We start from the raw sequence: 19,682 nt of genomic DNA, 5'->3' as shown, positions 1-19,682 counted from the left end.
TCGATCCCCACTACCACTGTCATCTGTGAAGCAAAAGATATATAAATATGTATAGTGTGTGTGTGTGTGTGGAGGCTTGCTTCAGGACGAGCCCGTTCAAGAACATTCTAAACCTCCTTAAATCTTCTTAATAAATATATAGTATTTGAGATCACATTGGAGAAACGATGACACCGTTATGACCCTTCATAACACGTCCATGCAAAAACTGTCAGAACAGGCAGTCGCATAAAGAAGCTAATCATTGACCATTCTTACATTTCAATCACTTGAACAAGACTGAATGAGCTGCTCCTTCTCTGCAGCACTGAGGGAAAGTAACAGGGTTGCACCGACTTGGGCTTGGAATTAGCCAGGAGCAGGATTATTGTACAAGCGAAGGACAAGACACAGCCAGAATGAAAAACGTTCTCATAGTTTGTCTCCAACTTCAGAATGAACCATGAGTTTATGTATACAGTATTTATATATCATTTTATTTATTTCATATTAACATTTGTCCTCCAAAGATTTTGAAAACTGAGGAGCGGAACTACAGTAAACACGCTTTCAGTTTTCCCAAAACGCATACAGTGGGAAAACATTAATACGGATACAGAGTGAATAAAGAAAATTGACTTAAAGAATAAATAAAAGACCTAATAATAAGAAGCACCTAGCACACCTGAGGAAAGATTTGAAGATGTTTAAAACTGTTCATCGTATGCATAATTGGTAAACATTGTACAGTCGGTGAATAGATTTAAATAAAAGTTTTTTTTTTAATCTAATTATTGTCTTTTGTTTACAAGAGCAATAAAAAAAATGTGATGAGAGGAGGAGGCGGCCTATACACTATGTACCTCTGATAGACATTGCTCATGTAATTTCAGATTGAGATGATTAACTCAGACGTACATTCGGTGGAGCACCAATAACATTGTTGGTTTACGAGCCACTGAGGAAACATCAACAGCTGGCCTGGTGATGCAAGTCTACAGCAGTGATGTCTGTTGCAGTGCCACCACAAATATCAGGTCCGGTCAACCGTGTTCAATGCTAATGGAGCATTTCAGAGATGTGAACACTCCCAGCAGGGCATCATTTCCCACCAATAAAGGTGCATTACAATTGAACTGGAGGTAGACTTGAACACTCCATCAACTTGACTGGTCTCCCCGTGTGCTGGTCACACAATGACGGCTCTTATGCAACGGTGGCTGCTTGCCAGATCGTGGCTCAGGACACACTAAGGTCTAATCGTCCAATCACAGCAGCTGTTAACAGGGCAGGGAAATGAAACCCACCCTTCCTGAGAAGACATGTGTGCACATCCTGGATGCTGCTCTGCAGGGTTGAGGCGTCGCAGGTGTGTAGGGGATCCTCACATGTTTGCAAGAGTGCAAGCAGGAAGACAGATCGGGTGAGCAGGCCTGTGACTGTCATGTGAAAACCAGGGTCTGTGAGCAGCGACAGCCAGGCTGGGGTCAACGTCTCATCTGTGGACAGAACAGTGTATCATGCAGTCAGAACCAGGCATCAGAAGCTCTGCAGACCGGGACCGTTGGCAGCAGTAACAGTAACTATATAGTGGTCTACCTGCATGAAGCTTGTAAAACAGAGTCAGACTGTGGAGTAGACGGCCAGCATGTTCCTCCGCCCAGGCCCTCAGACTCGCAGTCAGCTTTGGAGACTGCGACTGCTTCTGGACTAACCGTAGCAGGAGAGGCAGTGCATGCAGTGACATCACAGCTGGCTCTGCAAACACGTTGGCGTCGTCCTGCTGGTACAGACTGGTGCTCGCCGCGTCTGAAGCTTCCTTCAGCAGAGCATCGAGGTCAGGCAGCGGCACATGACGCAGCAGCGCCTCCAGTGCTCCTGGCGTGTTCCAGCATTCCTCCAGAAGCAGGTCGAGCACCAGTGGAACTGCCTGGTTCACCTGCATGTGGTGAACACTCCCCTGCTTCTGTGCACGAACGTGAAGCAACAAGGAGATGAAACCTGATGCTCTGGTTCTCACTGCCTGACTCTGGTCCTGCAGCAGGCACAGGCTGCAGCTCAGCAGCCTGGACAAGAAACAGAACACAAAATACTGGTTTGAGCAGGCTACCTCACTGAGAGGATGATTAAAGAGTAGCGCCACATAATAGTTGGGATATCCTGGAGCAGTGATTCTTAACCATAGGGCCGAGGCCCATGGCCCATGTCACGAGGGAGCGCCTCCTAGAGGGCTGCTACAGGTTTCACACCAGTGGGCCGTGAGACGCTCAGTTCTGATCCATGAGCCACGTATGGTGGCAGCAGTGAGTGAACCGATAGTCACCAACTATGGAGGAGTCCTTGGAATGAAACAATGACGAAGAAAGTGATGGCGCCCTCTACAGTAAACTGTTCATGAGAGCACCTGTTGAAGCGGTTTTGAAAATTAATTTTGTGGCAATACTTTCATTTACATCTTCTTTGGAGTTTAAATAAAATAGACTATTTTTATTTCATGATATTCAGACATGGTTTTATTATATTATATTTTATTCAGAATTGTATTGAGTTTTTTCCATTTTCTCAACAGTTTGCATTTTACTTTTTCACCTTCACCTTCACCTTCTTCTGCCGCTTATCCGGGGTCGGGTCGCGGAGGCAGCATTCGGAGCAGGGAAGCCCAAACTTCCCGGTCCACACAAACCTCCTCCAGCTCCTCCCGGGGGATCCCGAGGCGTTCCCAGGCCAGACCGGAGACATAATCTCTCCAGCGAGTCCTGGGTCTTCCCCGGGGTCTCCTCCCGGTAGGACATGCCCGGAACACCTCCCCAGGGAGGCGTCCAGGGGGCATCCGGATCAGATGCCCGAGCCACCTCAGCTGGTTCCTCTCGATGTGGAGGAGCAGCGGCTCCACCCCGAGCTCCTCCCGGATGACCGAACTCCTCACCCTATCTCTAAGGGTGCGCCCAGCCACCCTGCGGAGGAAACTCATCTCAGCCGCTTGTATCCACGATCTCATCCTTTCGATCACTACCCAAAGCTCGTGACCACAGGTGAGGGAGGGAACGTAGATCGATCGGTAAATCGAGAGCTTCGTCTTGTGACTCAGCTCTCTCTTCACCACGACGGTCCGATACAGCGACCGCATCACTGCTGCGGCTGCACCAACCCGTCTATCAATCTCACGCTCCCTTTTTCCCTCACTCGAGAACAAGACCCCGAGATACTTAAACTCCGCCACTTGAGGCAAGAACTCTCCACCAACCTGGAGAGAGCAAACCACCGTGTTCCGGTCGAGAACCATGGCCTCAGACTTGGAGGTGCTGATCCTCATCCCGGCCGCTTCACACTCGGCTGCAAACCGCCCCAGCGCATGCTGAAGGTCCCGGTCCGATGAGGCCAGCAGGACAACATCGTCCGCAAATAGCAGAGATGAAATTCTGTGGTTCCCGAACCGGATCCCCTCCGACCCCTGGCTGCGCCTAGAAATTCTGTCCATAAAAGTGATGAACAGAACCGGTGACAAAGGGCAGCCCTGGCGGAGGCCAACATGCACCGGGAACAGGTCTGATTTACTGCCGGCAATGCGAACCATGCTCCTGCTCCGGTCACACAAGGAGCGGACAGCCCCTAGCAGAGGGCCCCATATTCCCGGAGCACCCCCCACAGGACATCGCGAGGGACACGGTCCAACGCCTTCTCCAAATCCACAAAGCACATGTGGACTGCTTGGGCGAACACCCATGAACCCTTGAGCACCCGATGGAGGGTATAGAGCTGGTCCAGTGTTCCACGACCGGGACGAAAACCACACTGTTCCTCCTGGATCTGAGGTTCGACTATTGGCCGAAGTCTCCTCTCTAGTACCCTGGAATAGACCTTTCCAGGGAGGCTGAGGAGTGTGATCCCCCTATAGTTGGAACACACCCTCCGGTCCCCCTTCTTAAACAGGGGGACCACCACCCCGGTCTGCCAATCCAGAGGCACTGTCCTCGACTGCCACGCGATGTTGCAGAGACGTGTCAGCCACGACAGCCCTATAACATCCAGGGACTTCAGATACTCAGTACGGATCTCATCCACTCCCGGTGCCCTACCACCGAGGAGCTTACGAACAACCTCGGTGACTTCGGCCCGGGTGATGAGAGAGCCATCCGAGTCCTCAGTCCCCGCTTCCTGAGTGGAAGACGTGACGACGGGATTTTACTTTTTTTTTTGCAATTTTACTTTTTTGTTTAGTGAATTTGATGAACATGACTTGAAACTGCTTCTGCTGTTGGTTGGACTTTTCCATGACAAATAAATATCTTTGCACTGATCACATGGTTTCATGTCGTTTCACAAAGTTTTGCTTTGTTTACGTGTGAGTGGACCAAAAGGTTAAGAGCCCCTGGTTTAGAGCAAATGAGGCATGAGTGGTCGAGTCCGGAGCAGTGACGTGTAGATGAGGTATCAATAACCGTATTGCAGGGTTGATGAAACAGTGTCCTAGTTTTTAGAGGCCACTAGATGGCGTTCTTGGTTTAGAAATGATGTGAGGATTAATGAAATAGTTGTTCAAGATCAAATCTGCAGAGCACCAACAAAAAGTAACCATAATTTCCGTGTCCCGCCGTCAACGATTCCTGTAAGTTTGGTTGAAATATGTGCCCAGGTCTTGTTGGTGGTTGAATGAGCTTATCTGCCATTGTTCACTTGTGAATACCTGATGAGGATGGACCTCTCGCTGTGACTCTCCTCCATGATATGATTGATGATGTTGACACCAGCCACACACAGAGCATCAGCACAGACCATCCTGAGCACCTCAGCTACATCAGGAGTACAGTGAGACTCCAGGACGCCACACCACCGTTGGACCACAGAAACCTTCAGACTGGCAGTGACAAGGAGAAGTGACATTACAGGCGATGACAACGACGTGATTTAACACAAAGGTAACATCAACCTGGAGAGTTGGGCAAGCAGCGAGCTGGCAGCAAGCAGAGTGTGAGACAGCAGCTCAGGTCCAGCTTGGTCCTGCTCCAAGTCTCCAAACAACAAGTCCAAACAAAGATGAAGGTCTGACTGGCTTGGGTGTGAAGCAGAAGGATGTTGAGGTGAGAGAAGCCCAGTGGAAGTTGTCATGGCAGCCAGGGCTGCCAGGTAGCTCTTTCTGTACATGGCACTGTCGCTCATCAGCGCCTCCCTCAGGTTACACTGGCAAGCAGAATGCGCTGTTAGGGAAATGACTGGATCTGTGTATAGCTCAACACTTGGACTCATGACACTCACCTGCAAAATTCCACTGATAACTCCTCTGGTGTTTTGGCTCAGAGCTTGTCCGTCTGTGAGCCATGTGACCAGCATTTGCTTCAGCTCTGGACTGGTTGCAGAGAAGTTGGTGAAGACATCACAGGTCCACTGTTGGTCTTCACACAGAAACTGAACGGCTCGTTGATGAAAGCAGGCCAGGCCGACCTGAAGCGACAGCATGGCCAAAACAAAGACAAGGAATACCGCTGATCAACGAGGCTGATAAAATTACTATTTCAAATGAAGGAATCACAATCAGAATAATCCACCTTGGGTGTAAACCTGTGGAATGTCAGCTGAACACACCTGGAGCTCACGTTTAGGGGCGCAGATCATGTGTGTGAGCAGGTCATGAAGTTGGGACAAGTAACTCTCACAGAAGAATTCTCTCAGAGAGCTGACAATGTCCAGGTAGGCGACCCGCACCAGAGGACAGCGCTGAGCTTCACCTGCCAGCCAAATGGAAGCTTCTACTTTCTCCAGCACCTCACACCAAACTTCCGAGGGAGTGCTGTGGATGGAGACGCACCAAAAATCAAGCACTGACTCAGAGGCCTGGATCATTCTCAGGGTCTGACCTTTCAGTGCACAGAACTCTGTCTGTGAGAGCTTTCATCTGAAGCAACTGTCCATGCAGGAGGTTGTGACGGCTGTGCCCCTGTTCTGATGGCAACTGAGCTGATATTTGGATGAGGATCTTCATGTACTCTGAGGGGGGTGCCATGGCAACCAAAGCTTTGGAGGACATTACTCTCACATTGTAGATGGGGCTGGAGGAGAGCTGGAGCAAAGGCTGGAGGAAGTCTGCCAGCGACCTGACAGAGAATTTAAAAAAAAAATCTCACTTAGCTGCTCCTGGACAGAGAAGCAACAAATGTCTTCTATGTTGGACACAAAATCATTCACATGTTAATGCCAAGGCACGGTATCTAAGCAGGCAAAGGCCCTCACCCAGTGGGGTCTTGCAGTCCAGGTTGCAGCTGAGCCAGCAGTGTGAGAATCGGGAAAAGAGCTGGCTGCAGACGAAGCCTGGCCTCATCTGTGGAACCCTGAAGATCCTCAGCAGCCTCTCTCAGCTGAGCGAGGACGAAAGCCTGGAGCTCAGCATAGTGAAAGAAGAAAGCAGATGGAGACATGCCATGCTTGGCATCTCCTTCTTTACCACTGTGTCGCTGGCCAAGCATGCGGGAGCAAAGAGAACCTGGAAGTGATTTAGATGTCACTGTTTGCTAACAGTTAAACAACAAGGGAAGGGACGTACTGTAGAGCTGCAGAGCAGCGTTCCTCATGGCCCAGCAGGGAGAGCTGAGCAGAGTCAGAGACAGGATGGCAACTGAAGCTGCAAACTGCAGAACAGCAACACCGAGGCCTGAGCCACGGATCAGCGCCTGCAGGGTGTGAACCGCACACACCTGAGGAGGGGAAACAAGGTCCATGAGCTCACTGACGACTGAACCAAATTCACCAGCTAATGGAACTCCCTGCTGGTGTACCTATACTGCCGAAGAAGCAAATAACACTCCAGAGTTCTTCACTCAGAGAGGAGCGTCACAAACAAGAATGGGGATAGATGTATTCATAAGTATTCTTTTTTTCGACAACATAGGTGTCGTGGTAAGTGTGTGTATGATCGATTCATATATTAATCTCACATAAAAATGACTTTCAGAGGTGGGATGCTACATGCATTTTCTCTACACCTGTGACAGGTCCAACGTTTGGTCCCAGTTCTCAGGCAAAGGAGTTCTGGCTGTCTCAAGTAACGTTTGAACGCTGTGAGCCAACAGTGGTCGAGCTTTACTGTTGTCCTCAGCAGACAGGACACACAGGATCAACATTGGCAACCCTGCTGCACGGCGAGTAACTGAAGTGGAACTCTGAGATTTCAGAACTTGTAAACCCTGAAAACCAGAAGACCACAAACAAATATAAGCACAAGTTATAATCCGTCTCAAACATTCATGGTTCACCTGTCTGAGCACGTGAGCAGGGATCTCTTTCAAGTCTGAATCGCTGCTGCCGAGTAAGGAACCACAAAATCGTGTGAAACCAACACAGCAGCCCTCTACTGCCCCCTGGTGAATAAAACCATGAACGTTATTCAACTGCACGTGTGGTACCTTTCAGAGAACAACATGCAACCAAAACAAAACATATGGAATTGTCGTGTTGGATTTAAACCAAATGCTCATGTAGGGCAAGGATGCAGGGACAAGTCCATTAACCATCGGCAACTACTGCTAATGTGGACCTAGCAGGTTGAAACTTAAAACAACTTCTGTCAAAGGTCCCCACTGGTCCAAACCTCAATTTGAGGATGAAGCGGCTTAACAGGGTCATTATAACTGGGTTGAAGTTTGGTTGGTTTCGAGTCCTGGTTAAGGTGAGCCATTTGTTATGGATGGTTAGGTTCAGGGTTAGAGGCGGGGGAAAGGGTTATGTCAATGAGAACCCTCATAATGTCCCCACAAGGACATTATGAGGGTGTGTGTGTTATGTGTGTGTGTCAGAACTAACAACTTACCCAGTGTCGACATTTGAGGAGGATATTTTTAAAAATGTCTGAAGCTTTTATGAGATCTTCTTTTGTCAGAAGTCCCTTAGATTCAGCCAGAACCTTCTCCACCAGAGAACCCAGAAAGATTCCGGTCTCCTTTGAATAAAACATTGAGTATCAATGTATCCTTGTTTTTAATGGACAAAATCACATTTTGTCCACTCTAGTGCAATACCTTGAGTGAGACCCAGCAACAAGTAAGAACAAGACTATGTTCTTCAGATAGAAGAACGCACTCCTCCTCGTCCCCTCGGTGGCCTTCATCAGACTGGGCGATGAGAGAGCTGATGGCGTTCCCCATGTCACAGAAAGATGGAAGGGTGTCTCCTTTAAGAGTATATTTTTGTATTTCAAACAACAGATTAAGGTTTTAAACTAGTAAACAGAATGTGCCATACCCATTTCATCGGCAGAAGAAACCTGCTCTCCATGCAGAACACCCAGCAGGAGCAGAGAAATGTTTTCCAGCAGAGCCAGGAGATGAGTCAACTGAGCCCGACTGAAGGAGCTACACACACAGCTGGATGCGTCGAGCACACACCTCTGGAGGGCACTCAGAACACCTGCCACGAGATACTGTGTGACTTCTGGTTCCGGCAGCATTACTTTGGGGAGCTGTTTGTACCATGAACAGGCTTTGTTCTTGCAGCCAGCATCATGTTTCCCCTGGCTGCGAGATAATGCTCTTCAAGTTCTTTCACTAGGAACCTCAGCAAACTGTAGTCCTGATTGTTATCAGTGTTTTCAGTGGTCAGCGGCTCATCTCCATGCTGATGTAGAGATCTGAAGATAAAACATCTTCTCACATCTGAAGCAGAAATGACTCAGACGAAAAGACAAACCCACTTGTGAAAGAGAACCTTCATCATCACTGCTCCCATCTGAGCCTGATGGACACGAGGACTGCACAGAAGCTCCTTGGTTCGGCAGAGCAGCGCGGCTGCAACGTCGTCGGGAAATCTGGGTGGGAAAAACTTCAAAAGCAGCTCAGCTGAAAGTTCTCGGATCTGTCAAAGAAAGGTAGGATAATGACTCCAAACAAATGCATGAACAAGTCAAACTTTGTGGAGGTTGTCTACCTCATTTGTAGAATCCTCTAAACAACTGATGAGGACCAAGTGTTTAGCCCTGCAGAAGAAATTCCACAGACCATTCAGCTGAGCGTATTTCACCAGAGACCCCATGTTTACTGGAAGTAAGAGATACATCCATTTATTATGCAACTACTTAACTAAGGCAGGACAAGATCAAAGTTTTGATACAAAGTTAGAGAGGTCAGATAGTTTGGACACACGTGCTGGACAAAGAATGGAACCAACAGGTCAAAGGAGATCATTAAGGTTCATGGAAAAGGAGGACATGAGGAGAACAGGTGTGACACGGAAGAATGATCAAGATAGTTAAGGTGGAGGAGGATGTTCTTGAGAGAAAATGAAATGATGAAGGTTGAGGGCGGCACATTTTGAACCAGACCTGGTGGTTGTCCTTTCCTCCTGTTGGGGCTCCAAGTGTCTGTGCAGGTCTCCAGGACTGCAGACAGCATTAACAAAGATGTCTTCTTTCTCTGGTAGCTGTGTCCTGGTGCCAGGTAGCAATATGGAAGCTCGCTCAGCCAGTCCACAAAACCTGGAGATCATTTCAGGAATTGAAAAAAGCACCATGGCAAGAAATGTGTTTTTTATTTATTCAACAACCATTTTACATGTTTGATCGGAGATAGTTGTTATTGAATTGTCTTTGTCTCCACCGCATCTTTGCTGAATTAAACAATGTTGAAAGCAAAGTCCTCACCTATTCCCTGGTTCAGAGCTTCTGGAGCACTTCCATAGATGCCAGCATCTTCTGTCTGACTCTTTTGTGTTCTGGCAAGAGCCAAGCAGCTGTCTCGGACGCGAACCAGAAATTTCCTCACCCCCATTTGAAAATGCTGCCGAAATGGAGACGACTCACAGTTCAGGTTCTCTGGGATGAAGCTCCTCATGATTGACATCTCTTGAATTGTGGGACTCTCCCTGGTCTTCGGACAGCAGCACAGTAGGTTCAGCGCAGCAAGGCGAACTTTGTCGTCAGCAGAACCAAGTGCACGATGAAGAGTTTGCTGAGTGGAGTGTCCCGGCAGAGTCCAGGGAGAGGCTCCAGTCGTGGCCCGATAAGAGCTCATGATGGCAGCCCAGGCACGGAGGTGGCCCGGGTCGCCCAGGTCCAGAGCGAGCAGAAGAGGCTCCACAGCAGTAGGAAAGGTATGGAAGGTGCTGGGCAGCAGGTGAGTGGAGATGTTGCTTTGAACAAGAGTGAGGTCAGAGGTCAGCCCAGCCAGAAGGACTTGCTGCCACCGTCTGGACCACTGATTGACAAGCTGCTGCTCCGTCAATGAAGCTCCACGACACCTCTGCTGCTGGATCAAACTCTTGTAAAGCTCAGAGGCACAGGGAGAGAGGTGATTGGTGGACAGGCACTTCAGGATATGACTGGGGCACTGAGGACAAAGACTGAGCACCTGGGGAACACTAGTAGTCAGAGAACTCAATCATTTGTCATGCACAATTTGAAAATTCTCACCGTGTCTGTGTGCAGATAAGGAAGAAGAGCACTGAGGTGAAGGTATCTGGCTTTGGTCTCCCATGGGAGCTTGATGACTTGGTGGAGCAGATCAGTATAAAGGGGCACCTTTGTGTCACCAAACTGCTCACAGTCCATTTGATAAAGCTCCAGCAGCAGACTGAAGGAACTGCGCGCATGCTCTGACACACACTCCACCTGCCAGTGGACAAACAGATGTTTTTCTTGGGCTGCTAGTTTGCCAGATCCCCCTGGTTCATTGGTGGACGCGGGAAACAGTGTGATAAACTCACCACTGCAATAACAGAGCAAGAACGTGGTAATGAAACTGAACTCACCGGGCTTTCAGTGTTGCTCCAGCAAATATGAACAAGCTGATGCAGCAATTTTCCGTCGTCAGGTAAAAGTCGAACATCCGTCCTCTTCCAGATGTCGGCACAACATTCCTTCACTTTCTTCATCCACAGGGTTAAAACTGTAACCCCAGGTCAACATTTGAACAGAATTTCCAGCACACAGACAATACAACACTCACCTTCAAATGCAAAGTGAGAGTCCAGTCTTGCCTCACACAACGTAAAAACTGGAGCGAACATACCATCCAGCAACAAAAGACTCTGAAAAGATGATGCTTGGTTTGACTAGGATGAGCCAACACGCCACATCTTAGCTCTTCTTACATTGGAATCATCGTCTTGTGGCGTAAGCAGGATGTCTGACCTACTGCAGGTAAGAAGACCTCTCATGATAGCCAGCATGCCCACTTGGTCCTTGTAGTTTGTGCAGACACAATTCACCTGAAGCACACCCACTCGCAGCAGCAACGACTCTGAGACATACAGGATGGATTTGCATAGCATTCTGGATTTTGAAAAATGTAATGGTCACACACCTGAACTGAACACTTGAAGGAGACTATGGGCAGCAGCTCCTCCAGAAGCCGTATCTGGTGAGGTGTTGATCAGCATGGCGACAGCAGTTCCTGCCAGCAGCCGCGTGTCTCTGTTCTGACACTGAACAACGTGGAGTCAAACAACTGAACAGAAAAACCCATTTTACCAAGTCCAGGGTTACTGCTTCCACCTGTCCAAGGATGATGTTCATGAGAAACTGCAGGGTCTTCTGCACTGTTGGGCTCTTGGTCTCCATGTACCAAACCCCCGGACGTACTTCACAGGGCAACATCTGAAAGATCTGGAGACATACCTACACAAATGCAGAACCATAAAGACCTGATAACAAAACTTGACACCACTTGTCAGAAATAGCTAATTGGACATAGCTGATTAACAAGCCCATTCTTAAAAGGAAGTGAAGCACACAGTAAATTGATAACACCGATAAAAATGATGCTTTAACCCCAACAGCATCACAACAAGAAAAGAGAACATTAGAATTGGATAACATGAGAAGACTCTAATACTGTATTATGAATATGTTCAGTGCAGCAAAACACCATTGAGCATATTTGTTGCTCAGATTCATTTACTTTACACAGCAACAATAATACAATAATCGAACCAGTTGACTTCATTGGCGCTGCACTCCATGGTTACCTTGACAGCAGTGTAACACAGCAGACCGTCTCTGTGGGATTCCTGCTGAAGTATGTGTGGAAGTAACTCTGACACTTTGGTCATGAAGGCGAGGTGAGACTCTCGCCACACTTCTCGTCCAACACTGCTGTCTTGCAGGAACATACAAGCTAGAAGAATGCCGAGGAGCAAGGTAAAACGTTGATGGTAAATGATGATGACAAACTGCATCATGACGTCCACAGTAAAACCAACCTCTTTGCAGGTCGTCAAGACACAGTATCTACAAAGAAAAGGCAAAACAATAAAAATATTCTCATTTAAATGTCAAAAGAAAGCTGCTGTGATTCCATAGAAGATGGATTTACTCTGCCATGTAGACTGGTGGAATGCATGCAGGCCTCTGTTTCTCGATAAACCAATTGCTGGTCAACTGTGGCCAGATGTTGCAGAAGCTGTCAACCAAATCCAGATTAGTAACGGGGCAGATTTTTGAAAACGTGGAACGGTAGCTCACCTGGTCTACTTTTCGACAAGCAGTGGAGATGTTGGCCATCTGCAGCTGCAGGGAGAGGAGCAGGCGGACCATCTGCTGGAGGTGGCCAGCCTCCAGAGAAGCAAGTTCAGCCTGTGGCACCTTCCTCAACATCTGGACGGCCTCATCTAGAAATTTCTCCTTGCTTCTTTTAACGCTGCTCCTGTTTAGGTATGAACGTTAAGATACTGTGAAGTAATGTCACCATTCAAGCTGATGTTTTGACAATAACAGACAACTGACTGACTGTAATACTAAAATTACAGACAATCGCACACAACACAACAGCTACACACAAGCATTCCGAAAAAAAGGGAAAAGTGGGAACAAGTACCCGAAATTACAGGTTTTCTGCTTCACTCTGCTATTTTTCAATCTCTGTATAATGTACTAAGAATCACTGAATGGGAATGTATGCAAGGTAACAGTTGCGAAGCCATGTGATATCATCATTATCCAGAAACCAGACAATGACAACGAGCTTGAAATAAACATTCGTTCATGTTTACAAACCTGGAAGATTCCAAAAGTTTGGCCAACACGTTTCCTAATAGTAGTTTGGTGTTTTCTGGTAGCTGACAATGAGAGAGCAGACACCCTTGCAGAATCAAGGTCAGTTCTTCAGGCGTCCACATAGTTCCAGCAGCTCTTCTGGCTCAAACTCCACGATGCTCGGCGGGTCACGTGACCCCTACTTGTTCGCTGACGTTGATTGAGGTAATCTTTTTGTCTCTTAGCCCCATAGTGCCATCTAGTGGCTGATACCGGTCTCTTCAATTCATCAACTACAATGCACGTTTTAATCGAAACATCCTATTACTTTCTGACAATTCATAGCCTAACGTCTGCGAGTATCCTGCGAGTATTTGTTTAACGCCCATTTTACTGGCTCATGTTGCGTAGTAAGCTACATTTTAGAGCTACAAAAAAGTCTCCTCCGGGCCACATGAGGGCGCCCTCTTGTCAATTCGTCCTCACGTTTCCCGGGAAGAAGAAGGTTGCCAAGGCATCCGACGGTTTACAAATATGTCGACAACATAAATCTGTTTCTTCCTAGCATGGCTGTCATCTTCCTCGAATTCTCTTTTCACGTCCTACAGTTTATTAGTTTCCTGCTGATAACGTCCTTGGTGAATACCCAAAACATCGTCGGTAAGTTCTTAGAATGTCACCGTCATACTAGCTGAGCTTGGACACAAATCTGGACGACTCTGGTACTTCACTATTTTTGCTACTTTGTAAAACATTTATAAAATGTACAGGGTTGCTATGAGATGAACGTGGATGATGCTTGCCTTATGGTTTGATTACAGTTTTCCAGCCCTCCTTCCTTGTTACCAGTGGACCCTCGGCCAATGTTCTGTTACTGGGAAACACTTCACAGATTTCGTTCATTCTGCGGAAAGTCAACCGACAAAACTCAAAAGGTTAGTGTTCAGTATTGCCCGCAAAGACTAATCCTGAGTGACATCACTGAACTGCAGGCAATAAAGAAAAATGGTGCTGCTTTAAAGCTGGTTCACTGTTGTTTTAGTCATCTAGTGGCCTGTGATAATGTAGCTTATAAGGCGCTATAGTGTTTCAGAGTCAGCTTCTGGCTTGCTGAACTTTCAGATTATTTCATGTTTCTTTTCAAACAGGAAGCAATGAATCATGCGTTGCTGAAGAAACACAGTGGACGCTCACAAGGGAACACCTTGGAAATGTGAGAAATTCTTCTTGATAAACTTGACTTTCCAATGCCTGCAGGTGGAGGGTTATCTGGAACGTATATTTTTGTATTTTATTATATTATTTTGTCATTATTATTATTTCCACCCTTTATAATTGCATTTTACAGACATCTATGTTATGCTGAGAGGAGGAACCGTTCTTGGTTGTTGTCCTCTTTTCCTGTTTTCTGTGATATCTAGTCCTTCTTGGCATTGTTTCTGTGCATTTGACCAGCATTTAATTGTTACAGGCGGCAGTTCAAGTTCGCCTGAAACTAGAGAGGAGTTTGCGTCTGTGTGGTTTGAATGAAACAGACCTTGACTGCTGCCCGAGGCGTCTCTGTGTTCTGGAGGCAATTCAGGTGGCTGCATGTCTCAGCGATGTTCTCCAGACATCTGTGACCATCCAGGCCAGGATTTATGCTCGAATATTTCCAACTCTTTCAGGACCTGGTAACTAATTGCAGACACAAGTCCACTGCAGTTTCAAAGGTCTAGTAATTTTATCTGTGTACTTGAATGCTCTTTTTTTTTTTTTTTTTAGACAACAAGACCATCATCACTAACCAAGTCTACCAGCCTCTGGGCTCCTGTCCGTGTGACCTCACGTTGAGAAAATGTGACATCCGCTGCTGTTGTGATAAGGTTCTGTGAAGACTCTTGTAACAATCGAAGAATTTTGAAAGCGGATTATCATTGTTCTTAACTTCCTCAGGACTGTTCACCGGATGATGTGGAACTGTTTCGCTCACAGTGTTTTAAGGGTCCATTCGGGGGCCAAGTCAGTTCGGCTCCAGACTTTCAGTGCTCCAGTCAGGCTGCTAAAAACTCTCCTGATTGGTTTCCATTTCTATGTGTCACATCCCCACCAGAAAACAATCCCTACTTAGGACTCTTCTATCAGGGTGACAAAATGTGAGCGGATATTTTACACCACATATATTTTGTGTTCCTGTCTTTTATATATGGATTATGCCGCCCTCTAGTGTACCAACACGTGGACCTTCCTTCAACACACCTGCTTTACCAGCACCTGTGCCCACCACTATGTATCACCAAGGAAGTCCCATTTTCACCATTGATGATCAGTACTTCACTATTCCTCAGGTGAGATCTGTGTACAGATGGTGCTTCTTGGAAGATTGCATCTTTGAGATTGTCTTTTTTTTCCCTCACTGCTTCTTCTTCTATCAGAAGCAAAAGAGCAGGCAGTTTCACTATTATGCCTTGTACACCTGGAACTGTTTATATCTAATTTTTTTGGTTTAAGCTATTTTGGATGTCAGTGCCAAATTCATGCAGGTAACATGCACTGTAATACGTTTTCTTTTTTTATTTTGCCAAACTGTTTTATTGACAATTGTTTTGCTTAATTTAAACACCTATTCTCAAGAAAAAAAGCCTATTTTAGGCTGCTTTTTTTTTTTTAAATGCTCTCCAAGAAAAAAAAAAAAAACATTTTTCTGTTCACAGCTGGTTCTAGGTCGTTGTGTGAAGAACTCTCCTGTGGCCTTTTTGAAGAACTTCAAGGCTGAGTGTGTGACTCCGCTACAGTCTTGTCCCGTGGAAACACCTTTGCTAACAACGCTAACAGACTTAATGATTCAAGTGAAAAATGGACAAGGCGGTATGCTCCTCAATTGATAACTAAACTTTTGTAATCAGAGTTCTGTTGACTTGACACTTCCTTTATGCTGCAGGAGTAATAAATGTTAACGTAGTTGATACAGGGACCAAGGACTTTACAGACTTTGGTTCAAGCACGACAACATCGGTATCTCCAGGTAGATTTCTTAATACCTTTGTGTTAGCATGTATTCAATTCAGTATAAACATTTTTATCCATTTATTTCTAGTTGTATGTGAAAACGTAACAACTGCGTTGGATTACAAATTTCACTGGGAAGGAAATGACATCACAAACATCACAGTGGTTCGCACTGTTGCTACATTTTCTCTTCATGACAGTGGTAAGAAGACTACAAATATGGATGGCCTATTATCAAGAGGCTCTTGGTATACATTTATATTTTTCATTTTAACCGTATCAGTGATGTTGACTACAAGATATTCCGCTGAGTTCCTGAAAGGAGTTTTAAAAGACGAGCCCAAATCAGGCAACCCAGGTAGGATACAAGTCCTTTTGAAAAAGTCCTGTTTGTCATTGAGTAACATTTGTTCTGGTAGGTTATCAGACAGGCAAGCCAGTTATTGTTGGAAATGTGAACATGCTTGAGAATGAAACTGACGTGGTTCAACGTTCATCGCTCAGCATCTTCAATCCAGGTAATTTTAATTTTTTAATTCCTCCCTCAAATGCTATTGTATCGCAGGACTCATCAGGGGCCACAAGCCTGCGCAGCACTCCTTTACACTTCATGTCCTCATTGGCTGTCTGTATCTTCCCTGTCTTTCCTCTCCTCATGTCCTAACCATCTGAGTTTGGCCTCTCTAATTTTGTCTCCGATCTTCTCCACATTCAAGTCACTCCTACTGAAAACCGTGCATCATGGCAGCACTCCTGACTGTCCTATAACACAGTATAAGGTTCCTTCTTGGTTGTCACGGATCTTTCAGTCGTCTCCACCCATTCCACCATGCCTGCACTCTCTGCTTCAAATTCCATAATTTATGATCACTCTGGATGACTGACTACCGGCACTCACATGTTTCCATCCCCTGCACTTCCTCCTGCATCCTTCTCACTCACATACCGTGCTTATTTGGACTGGTATGCATTGTCTGATCATCCATTAAATCCAGTCACAACAGCATTTATTCCAACAACTATGGACAAGTTGATGCTCTTATTATAAACTCTAGTCTTGGTAGAACTCGTTCAAGCTGCTCGACAACCTATAAATATAACGATCTTACAAACACGCCTCAAACTTGGCCTCTTTATTATTCGTCTTTTGACTTCATTTAATCTTCTTTTGGAGTTGCACGCTGCAAATTGCTTTGTGGAAGGACAAATAAATGACAATTGAAGGTTTTGTTTGTGACATCAATGTTGTCTGATTGTTTACGAAGTGAGTGATGGCCTTTGTTCCGCCGTTGAGAAGAAACCAGTTTTGTTTGGAGAGAATTCAACGTCCGGATGTATGTTCCCTGCCTCCAGCCTGAACCTGAGTCAGTGCAGTCGTCTACGGTAAGAAGCTGGCTGTCGTGTCACCAACATATCAGGCCTTTCAAGCTCACATTGCATAATTGTGTTTTAATGTGTCTTTTTAAGGGGAGCAGTTGTATCTTTCCTGGAGTCTCTAGTTGACGTCACGTTAGTTGCGAGGGCCGGGAACCCTGATTACATAAATGTGACTAACTGGTCAAATATAAGTTGTGAGTATTGTAGATCAGTCATGTTGATATTTATCTTTCAGTTGTTTGTCTTTGTTTTGTGCGGCACAACACAGGTACAGTACATAAATGCATTTCAATTTGTCCTGGTTATTTAATGTTGCTTATTTGGTCTCATATATCTCATGTATTGGAATATTATATTTTCTTATATTTTTATATTTCATTAGAAGCACATTTATCCAATTTCCCTTCTGTGAAGTTCTAAATATGTATTTTGTGGAACTTTGGGTTGCAAAAAGCAATTGCTAATGTTCCGGAGATCGTTTTAAGAATACATTTTTTGTCAAAATCTGTCAGCAGTATAGATAAATTAACTTTTTTATTCTGGCCGACGTCTCTGATTGAAGGGCAGTGTCTTCATAATTGAATGTGATTTTCAGTTGTCACGCTCAACGCCAGCACCACAGAGGAGAGCACCAACTGTTCATGCAGCGGGATCCCAACTCACCTGGAGATCCACATCTGGAGTTCAGTCACTGGCTGGATCGATGGGCACCCTCAGAAGGAAATCTCTGCTATGCAAGTGAAGTATGACTTCAAGCTTTTGTTTTTATGGAGATACAATCTAGGCTATAATCTCATTTGTAATCCCATTTTCCGTTTTACTAGCACACACTTGTCCACCTGGACTCTGGACTGTGAAGGAGGGGATGTCGCCCTATGTTTGAATCCCACAGAGACTCAGCTCTTTCCTGTCACGTCTTCTGTTACCTTCATAGATATTCTTGGTAACACAAGACCTCTAAAAACTAGGTTTGTCTCCATTAAGTCACGCTAGAAAGGGTTTCTGTAATAGGACCAACAATTTGATTTCCTGTCTTTGTTTGAAGATTTCAGATTAACTTCACCGAGTACGACTGCAGCAGAAATGATATCTGTTGGCCTGAGCTTGCCTTTCCAGTGACACGGTTTTACGCAGGTATCAAGAGTAGCTCTTATATACGTCCAAGTAATCCAAGATTTTGACTACCATGTTTAATGTGTTAGCATATTGTTTTCTTGGCAAATGAGACACTAAAATGGCACAAAGGTATTACAGAGCCAATTAATTCTGACTGTCGTGGACAAGAATTATTCTTTGTATTAAAGTCACATTGTTTGTGTGTTGAACTTCAGTCTCTATCAAAGTTAAAACAAGTTCGACAACAGTAATAAAACAGGATCGGATTCCTTTGTTTACTAACAACAACACCAAATTAAAGCTCTTTTGTTTTTAACACAGTTGCATTGGAGTTAGAAGTTAACTGACTATTTTCTTTACTTTTATAATGGTATCCTTGCCTCCTTCTCTTAGTTCTAATTGAAGGACAAGAATTTCTGGTAAACCATTTAGTTGACAGTTGATGTTATCGTGGCTAATGCGTGCAATCTCCTTTCCACAGGTGAACTTTACTACCAGGCGCTGGCCAAGGGTCTGATTCTGGTCTTCTTTTTTATTGTTGTGTCACTTCTGGGGACTCCATGGAGGCAGATCAGACAGGCTTGGACTAGTGCATGTCTGTGACAAAGGAGAACATCAAAGGAAAAAACAGGAGTTGGAATTATTCTGTTTGATGTGAATTTGTGTTTTGCTATTATGTAATAAATAATATTTTGTCAAAGTAAGGTTATTTGTTTTAATTCCCTGAGAACGACGTTCTATTTTTATTTATTACAGCCAATGGGGTGAACAGTTTTGCACAGCTTTATTTTCCTTGTTCTCCGGTATTCTTGTTAACAGGTTTGAACTGAAGTTGCTGTATGTTTGCATGATTGTTTGATCTTGGAATCATTTTTACCCGCTTTGTGGTTGTTGAACATGCCACCATGTAAAAATGTCCACTACGTCACAACTGCAGGTGCTTCATCTTCTAAAACAAAAATGTTGGAAGCTTGATGCTTGAACCTATGTGACATATGTATTTGGGTGTCCCTTCATTTTCCATTCCATCACACCAGGCGCATGAGTTTCTTTTACTTTTTCCACTCATTCATTAATTCTGATCTCTGTTCTTTTTCTTCCTCAGGCCAGGACAGTGTGGGCGCACCACAGACTGATGGTAGTCCATAGCCAGTGTCTGTTAAAGTCTATGACCATAATAATTAGTATTATTAGTATTCCGTTTCTTTTCTTTTTTCTTCTTTGTCAAGCGGGTAACAAAGAATTGCTGCAAATGGTGATCAGTGCGCAA

At 45.4% G+C, this 19,682-nt stretch overlaps 2 protein-coding genes across 6 annotated transcripts; one reads left to right on the top strand and one right to left on the bottom strand.

The window, feature by feature from the left end:
- Positions 1-39: 39 nt before the first annotated feature.
- On the bottom strand, positions 40-13,897 carry si:ch211-225b11.4 (thyroid adenoma-associated protein homolog). Of its 4 annotated transcripts, none has more exons than XM_053870405.1 (30): positions 13,735-13,897; positions 12,422-12,602; positions 12,273-12,359; positions 12,160-12,187; positions 11,926-12,074; positions 11,453-11,575; positions 11,262-11,382; positions 11,050-11,198; positions 10,905-10,986; positions 10,708-10,844; positions 10,370-10,567; positions 9,602-10,307; positions 9,284-9,436; positions 8,890-8,999; positions 8,657-8,817; positions 8,436-8,593; positions 8,209-8,373; positions 7,986-8,137; positions 7,778-7,906; positions 7,224-7,328; positions 6,954-7,154; positions 6,515-6,665; positions 6,205-6,454; positions 5,832-6,068; positions 5,560-5,764; positions 5,233-5,418; positions 4,907-5,157; positions 4,664-4,834; positions 1,579-2,045; positions 40-1,478 (listed from the first exon to the last, which is right to left on the bottom strand). In XM_053870405.1, exons 2-30 carry the CDS (start codon positions 12,551-12,553, stop codon positions 1,219-1,221), a joined length of 5,424 nt encoding a protein of 1,807 aa, XP_053726380.1. In that variant the 5' UTR covers positions 12,554-12,602; positions 13,735-13,897; the 3' UTR covers positions 40-1,218. The 4 variants fall into 4 exon arrangements, with proteins under 4 accessions (XP_053726380.1, XP_053726379.1, XP_053726382.1 ...); XM_053870404.1 differs by having other exon boundaries at positions 12,953-13,888; XM_053870407.1 differs by lacking the exons at positions 11,262-11,382; positions 11,453-11,575; positions 11,926-12,074; ... (2 more) ...; positions 12,422-12,602; positions 13,735-13,897 and having other exon boundaries at positions 11,090-11,182.
- Positions 13,399-19,086, top strand: tctn2 (tectonic family member 2). Of its 2 annotated transcripts, XM_053870410.1 has the most exons (19): positions 13,399-13,591; positions 13,753-13,866; positions 14,080-14,144; positions 14,403-14,604; positions 14,696-14,796; positions 14,867-15,066; positions 15,138-15,258; positions 15,625-15,778; positions 15,852-15,935; positions 16,008-16,121; positions 16,203-16,277; positions 16,339-16,437; positions 17,185-17,302; positions 17,387-17,490; positions 17,892-18,039; positions 18,121-18,264; positions 18,342-18,430; positions 18,806-18,831; positions 18,894-19,066. In XM_053870410.1, exons 1-19 carry the CDS (start codon positions 13,498-13,500, stop codon positions 18,927-18,929), a joined length of 2,088 nt encoding a protein of 695 aa, XP_053726385.1. In that variant the 5' UTR covers positions 13,399-13,497; the 3' UTR covers positions 18,930-19,066. The 2 variants fall into 2 exon arrangements, with proteins under 2 accessions (XP_053726385.1, XP_053726383.1); XM_053870408.1 differs by lacking the exon at positions 18,806-18,831 and having other exon boundaries at positions 13,400-13,591; positions 18,894-19,086.
- Positions 19,087-19,682: the final 596 nt, after the last annotated feature.

Source organism: Synchiropus splendidus, chromosome 7, assembly GCF_027744825.2.
Source record: "Synchiropus splendidus isolate RoL2022-P1 chromosome 7, RoL_Sspl_1.0, whole genome shotgun sequence".
NCBI classification, from domain to species: Eukaryota; Metazoa; Chordata; class Actinopteri; order Syngnathiformes; family Callionymidae; genus Synchiropus; species Synchiropus splendidus.
Note: the sequence above shows the minus strand (reverse complement) of the source record. Positions and strands in the feature narration are given on the sequence as shown.